Consider the following 7,039-nt stretch of genomic DNA (forward strand, 5'->3'; position numbering starts at 1 on the left):
AAGGGGTTCCGTTTGAACCTTTGCATTCCATAGATATTAAGTTATTATCTTGGAAAGTTTTTTGTTTTTAGTAGCTATTTCTTCTGCTCGAAGAGTTTCAGAATTGTCTGCTTTACAGTGTAATGCACCCTATCTGGTGTTCCATGCAGATAAGGTTGTTTTGCGTACTAAACCTGGTTTCCTTCCAAAGGTGGTTTCTAATAAGAATATTAACCAGGAAATCATTGTTCCTTCTCTGTGCCCTAATCCAGTTTCTAAGACGGAACGACTGTTGCACAATCTTGATGTGGTTCGTGCTTTAAAGTTCTATTTAAAAGCAACTAAATATTTCTCCTGTTAAGTGTGGTCAGTCCACGGGTCATCATTACTTCTGGGATATTATCTCCTCCCCTACAGGAAGTGCAAGAGGATTCACCCAGCAGAGCTGCTATATAGCTCCTCCCCTCTACGTCACCTCCAGTCATTCTCTTGCACCCAACGAATAGATAGGATGTGTGAGAGGACTGTGGTGATTTAATTCGTTTATTACCTTCAATCAAAAGTTTGTTATTTTATAATAGCACCGGAGTGTGTTATTCATTCTCTGGTAGAATTTGAAGAAGAATCTACCTGAGTTTTTTTCTATGATTTTAGCCGGAGTAGTTAAGATCATATTGCTGTTTCTCGGCCATCTGAGGAGAGGTAAACTTCAGATCAGGGGACAGCGGGCAGATTAATCTGCAAAGAGGTATGTAGCAGTTTGTTATTTTCTGACATGGAATTGATGAGAAAATCCTGCCATACCGTTATAATGTAAACTCAGCCTTAAATGCAGTAGATGTAGCTGGTATCAGGCTGTCATGTATGTATATTTTACACTTCAGTATTCTGGGGGATGGTACTTCACTGGATTATACTGTATGCATAGACTTAACCTAATTTGCAGGGACTTGCAATAGGTTTTAAATAACAATTCATTTATTGAGGTTAAACGTTTTTTTGCTGGCATGTAAAAACGTTTATTTCTCTGAGGTACTGGGTGAAAAAATGTTTTGGGCACTATTTTTTCCACTTGGCAATAGTTTTGTTTAATTTAAAGCAGTTCACTGATCTCTCTCACTGTTATGTGTGAGGGGGAGGGGCCATTTTTGGCGCTTTTACTACGCATCAAAAAATCTCAGTCAGAGGTTCATTTTCTTCCTGCATGATCCGGTTCATCTCTACAGAACTCAGAGATCTCCAAAGCCTTGTTTGAGGGAGGTAATCATCACAGCAGAGCTGTGAAGAGTGTAGTTTACTGTGATAAAAAACGTTTTTTTGTGTATTTTTTCTGTGCCAGGGTTAGTTATCCTTGCTAATGGGAACAATCCTTTGCTAAAATTGTTTATTTCTTACAAAGATTTGATGCTATAACTTAGTTATTTTCAACTGTCATAATTTTTTCTGTGCTTCTTATAAGCACAGTTCGTTTTCATATTATTGTAAATTACTTAAAAAGCATTTCCAAGTTGCTAGTTAATTGCTAGTGTGTTAAACATGTCTGATTCAGAGGAAGATACATGTGCTATATGTGCTAATGCCAAAGTGGAGCCCAATAGAAATTTATGTACTAACTGTATTGATGCTACTTTAAATAAAAGTCAATCTGTACAAATTGAACATATTTCACCAGACAACGAGGGGAGAGTTATGCCGACTAAGGCCTCGCTTCCATTGAGTCGTAATTCAGTTTGCGTGCACTCGCAAACCGATAAATATGCTGTCGAAAGCAATAGCGTTTAACGACTGTTTCCAATGGCGCGTTATACCTCAATATCGGCTGCCGGACTTCGGCTGCCGAAAAGATTTTCGCGTCCCATAGAAAGTAATAGAAGCCGTTAATCGATAAATTATACCAGGTTTCCATTGAAAGCGCTAACCGTTAAAACACTGTCGGAGGCTGTCGATACATTGAGAAATATTACCCCCAGCTCAACTAGGTGTAAAGGAGGAAAATTGTGCTTTTTGAGACCTATTTTCTATTGAAATGATAAAACTTGCATATAATGCAAGTGTTTTAATGTAGAAATAAATTGTTATAAGTAATATTTATTGTTGTCTCATGTATAGAAATAGTTGAACTTATATTCTAATAGAAATATCAGTATATATTTAAATATAATAATATATGCAAGAACATATCTACAGAATGCAAACTAGACCTATGCCTAGGGCAGCAATAAATATTACTTATATTTATGAAGTGTTAAATATAATTATATTAGAAAATAGTATTTGATTATTAAAAATATGGATAAGTGTTTTTTTATTTTTCTTGAGAGGCGATCACAGGTAAGAAGCACGGACGTTAAACGTAAATTCTATAGCGTAAGGTCGGGTTACCTTAGCAACTAATTGATTTTCAAGAAATCCGACGTCAGATGGAAGCGTTAACACAACGTTAACTTACAGCTACGCGAAAAGAGCGACTGCGCGCAACACGCTAATCTTTTCAATGGAAACCTGGTACTAAATTGCAGCCGTAAATTACTTTTAGCTGTCGGCCGCTTCGGTAGCTTACGGCTCCATTTTTAACGACTCAATGGAAGCGAGGCCTAAGGCCTCGCTTCCATTGAGTCGTAATTCAGTTTGCGTGCACTCGCAAACCGTTAAATATGCTGTCGAAAGCAATAGCGTTTAACGACTGTTTCCAATGGCGCGTTATACCTTAATATCGGCTTCCGGACTTCGGCTGCCGAAAAGATTTTCGCGTCCCATAGAAAGTAATAGAAGCCGTTAATCGATAAATTATACCAGGTTTCCATTGAAATCGCTAACCGTTAATACACTGTCGGAGGCTGTCGATACATTGAGACATATTACCCCCAGCTCAACTAGGTGTAAAGGAGGAAAAAAGAGCTTTTTGAGGCCTGTTTCTCATTGAAATTGCAAATCACAAAAAAATTACATATAGAAATATAATTTTATCTAATAATAATCTTCTCCTACATGTATATATGTATGATAATTGTATATATATATTTGACCTATATAAATCATATAATTTTAATAATTACTTTTAACTGTTATGATAAAGGCTGATATATTTAAATTGAAAAATATAATAATTACATTCAGTGTCTTTGAATTTCCGATATGTAACTACATATATGTTGAAATTATAGTTCATATCAAAAATAAAAGTCATGAGTAAGTATATACTTTCAAACTGTTCATTAAATTAAGGATTAGATGAGATGAAGATAAGCCCTCCCCCCCATGTTATTCATTGCAATCACCAGTTTCACATATGTTAACAAGCAACACACAGCTATAAAAAAAGAGCACACCTAGCCTAACCTCAGAACAGATATTTCAAAATGCAGGGTGAGAGAGAAGCTGACAATGCTGAAGTTAGACAGCGTAGGCCTGACATCCCCAGAGTGAGGCTGGATATAGAAACCCTGAATGAGCAGCAGGTGTTTGAAAGTTTCAGGCTCAACAGGGAGAAAATATATCAGTTATATGCCCTGTTGCAAGATAGGCTGGAAAGCCAGGGCTATTCAAGCAGGGCTGTCCCTGGAATGACCAAACTACTAGGGGCACTTCATTTTTTGGCTTCTGGATCCTTTCAGGTGACAGGGGGCATTGTAACTGGGGTGCATAAGTCCACTCTTTCTAAGCATCTTTCAAAAGTTATTGATGGACTTTATGATAATTGCAGAAAATTTATTTTTTTCCCCACATCACCCAGAGGTTGGCGTGATGTTAAGAGGGACTTTTTTCTTTTAGGTGGCATACCCAATGTCCTTGGGGCCATTGACTGCACTCATATTGCCCTAAGACCCCCTGTGCGCAGGGAGATAATATTTAGAAATAGGAAACACTTCCACTCCTTAAATGTGCAGATTATATGTGATGCAAACATGCGCATATTAAATGTTGTGGCAGGGTTCCCAGGAAGTAGCCATGATGCCTACATCCTCAGGAATTCTGGTGTGTGGAGATTGTTTGAGACAAATCAAATGCCTGAAGGACATCTCCTCGGTAAGTGTTTATGTATATATTATGATGCCTTCATGTGTTCAATATTTTGACATTTTATTGTTTCATTGCTTTATAATCCTTTATGTATGTGTCTAAGGGGGTGAAATTGATTAAATAAATAAATTGTTAATCATTTAAAAGATATATATTAACTATGTCATAGTAAGACATATGCATAACATTATTTTATGTCATACATTGCTTTATGGAAAGATGTGTGTTTATCTATCTATCTATATCTATATATATATATACTGTATATCTATGCATTCATATTTTAGCAGATTCTGCATATCCTCTTAAAAAATGGATTTGGACACCATTGAAAGAGAACCAGGTTGTTGGGCCTGCTGAATTAAGGTAAAATATATATTTATTTTCTGCTCATGTGTGTCAGAAATATTGATTGTGCCTTGCAAAATGCTCACTATAATCTGTAGAAAAGTAGGACCAGTACACACTTCATAGGAATGTCCCTTTAAATCACTCTTGGGTGAATGTAGGTGCAAACCTGGAGGACCTCCTTTTCCAAAGTCCCAGTAAATGTAATGAAATAGAACACACAGGTAGCACTCTATGTGGAGCAACAGCACCTTTATTGAGCAACGTTTCGGGGCTCCTGCCCCTTTATTAAGCTATATATCTGTGTTTGTGCACATACATTTGTTGCTTGATTATCTTGTGTGTGTGTGTATATATCACTATCACAGACATAACAATGTTGTACTGAGTGCCTTTAAAGGGACAGTCAAAATACAAATCATCTATTATCAGTGAAGCATTTATAAATCTCTCTGCTTCAATATAAATATATTTATATATATATAAAATGGTTTAAAGATTTATAAGATCAAACCAGGAATGTAGTTAGCTCATTAGTATTTGATTTGTCTTCACATTATATATTATAATCATATTTCTTGTTCTTTTAATACAGATATAATGAAGCACATATCCGAACACGTGCTATAATAGAACGACTGTTTGGTGTTCTAAAAATGCGCTTTCGCTGCCTGGACAGATCAGGGGGGGATCTCCAATTCAGTCCGGAAAAAGCTATTAAAATCATAGTGGCATGTTGCTGTCTACACAACATGGCACAGGAGCATGGGATGTTGAACGACTTACTTCCAACACCACAGCCCCCAGGTGAAATCTTTGAGCCTGATGTAATTAATCATCCCCAACCCCTCAATGCCCATTTGGAGAGATCTGCAACTATTCAAGAATTCTTTTCAGGTATTTTTATAGTATTGTAATGAGACCTTTTAGTTATTTATGATTATGTTTTTTAATAATACACATTTGTTTCTTTTAATGTTTTACAGATTGAAGATTCTCAGAAATGGAATACCACTCCCCTCCCTCTCTCCTCATCCCTATATTTACCACATTTTCCCTAAATAAATGTATACTTTACTCAAATATAGTCATGGTGAATGTTTCTTTATTTCCAGCTATGTACTAATCAATGCATTCATCTTATGATTTATGTATAACATAATTATCTAAAATATCATTTTAATTATATTCCAAATATGACTTTGTTCTCTTGGTATAATTATTTAAAGAGCAGCTATGCACTCCTGGTTAATAAAATTGAGTACATGGGTGAACCAATGACAGACAGGATATATACTGTATGTTGGCAACAATAAACAGCTCCAACATAGGTTCTATGCTGCTCCTGATCTTACCTAAATAAAACTATAATCAAAGGATACTAAGAATATTAAGAAATATAAAGAATATAAATATATTAGATTTGCTTTTAAATATATATGTTTTAGCAAAATAATGGAATTTATGTCACTTTAAAAAAAAAAAGGAAGAGTGTGTTCACAATAAAACATTAATGAACCAGATAAATCATTCAAATCCAATCAACTTACATATGTACTCATAATCAATTTAATCCTTTTATGTTTCTTATTTCAATCATGTATTTAAGTTTAGGAGCCATTCCATTTAATGCTCATCACCTGTGGTGCACTTGCTGATTGTTGCCTACATTTAGACAACAATCATCAAGCGCTCCCCATGTGCAGATTCAAAATGGGTAGATTCCTAAGATAACATTCCTGTTTTATTAAATTACAGATGATAATTAAGTTAAATAGATTATAGGATTACATATTTAAGTATATAAATACTGCATGCTCTAATTCCTGAGTTTTATTTTTAATAGGCTATCCCTTTAAGAAATATATCAGATGCTCATTTCAAAGAGACAAATCCAGATATAATATAATCCTTAAAATAAAGATACATTATCAATACATACAATCCCCTGAGATTGCACACTTGAATGGCATGGTTACCTCATAGAAAATAATATCGAAAAATAAGTCAAAGGAAAAAATCTTTTTATCATGAAGATGAGTTTTATTATTACAGATTTACCCTCATTCAAATGTAATTTTCAATGTGAAAATCATATTTATTCAATACAAAACGATGACACATTAAAGTTATAATGTGTCATAGTACTAATATTTATAAAATATATGTAATGTCATGTCTGCTAAAGCAGATAATACATTTGCAATATTTAGACTATTAACCAAAATACATAAGTGCTTAATATGACATACTTCAAGAGATATGAAGTATTGTCTTTAACATGGAGTTATTGAAACAATTTAAAAGTGCATTGTGCATTGGTCCCAGGGAGAGTCTGTGTCTGTTCATATGATGTCAATTAAAATGTATTAATCACCTCTATATCATGGCAATCACATATATGTTGTGTATACACCAGTGCTTAAATATCATAAAGATACATTTATCTAATTATTCTAAATATTGAATAATAATCTTGACAAAAAGGAGTGCGTTAGTCATGATAGGTATATATTTCAGATATTACATTCCACATAGGACTATAATGAATGCAAGGTATTTGGCCATATCAACAGGAAGGAATATTTACTTTTCAACTCTTCTATAACTGTATAAGCCTTATTAGCTTCATCTGAAGGAGCAAACAACATATGCTTGTGGAATATAAATCATAACATTTACACATGTCACG

The 7,039-nt window shown here is 34.5% G+C and overlaps 1 protein-coding gene across 1 annotated transcript; it reads left to right on the forward strand.

The window, feature by feature from the left end:
* Positions 1 to 3,598: 3,598 nt before the first annotated feature.
* Positions 3,599 to 5,430, forward strand: LOC128666982 (putative nuclease HARBI1). The gene is made up of 4 exons (XM_053721827.1): positions 3,599 to 4,005; positions 4,287 to 4,365; positions 4,943 to 5,244; positions 5,334 to 5,430. The coding sequence occupies exons 1-4, from the start codon at positions 3,885 to 3,887 to the stop codon at positions 5,336 to 5,338; spliced, it is 507 nt and encodes a 168-aa protein (XP_053577802.1). The 5' UTR covers positions 3,599 to 3,884; the 3' UTR covers positions 5,339 to 5,430.
* Positions 5,431 to 7,039: the final 1,609 nt, after the last annotated feature.

Source organism: Bombina bombina, chromosome 7, assembly GCF_027579735.1.
Source record: "Bombina bombina isolate aBomBom1 chromosome 7, aBomBom1.pri, whole genome shotgun sequence".
Taxonomy (NCBI): domain Eukaryota; kingdom Metazoa; phylum Chordata; class Amphibia; order Anura; family Bombinatoridae; genus Bombina; species Bombina bombina.

Excerpts from the sequence above, each read along its gene's own strand:
- LOC128666982 (XM_053721827.1), top strand. The coding sequence starts at position 3,885 with ATGCGCATATTAAATGTTGTGGCAGGGTTCCCAGGAAGTAGCCATGAT. Across the intron at positions 4,006-4,286 it reads GCCTGAAGGACATCTCCTCG|CAGATTCTGCATATCCTCTT; the intron begins GTAAGTGTTTAT and ends TTCATATTTTAG. Across the intron at positions 4,366-4,942 it reads GTTGGGCCTGCTGAATTAAG|ATATAATGAAGCACATATCC; the intron begins GTAAAATATATA and ends CTTTTAATACAG.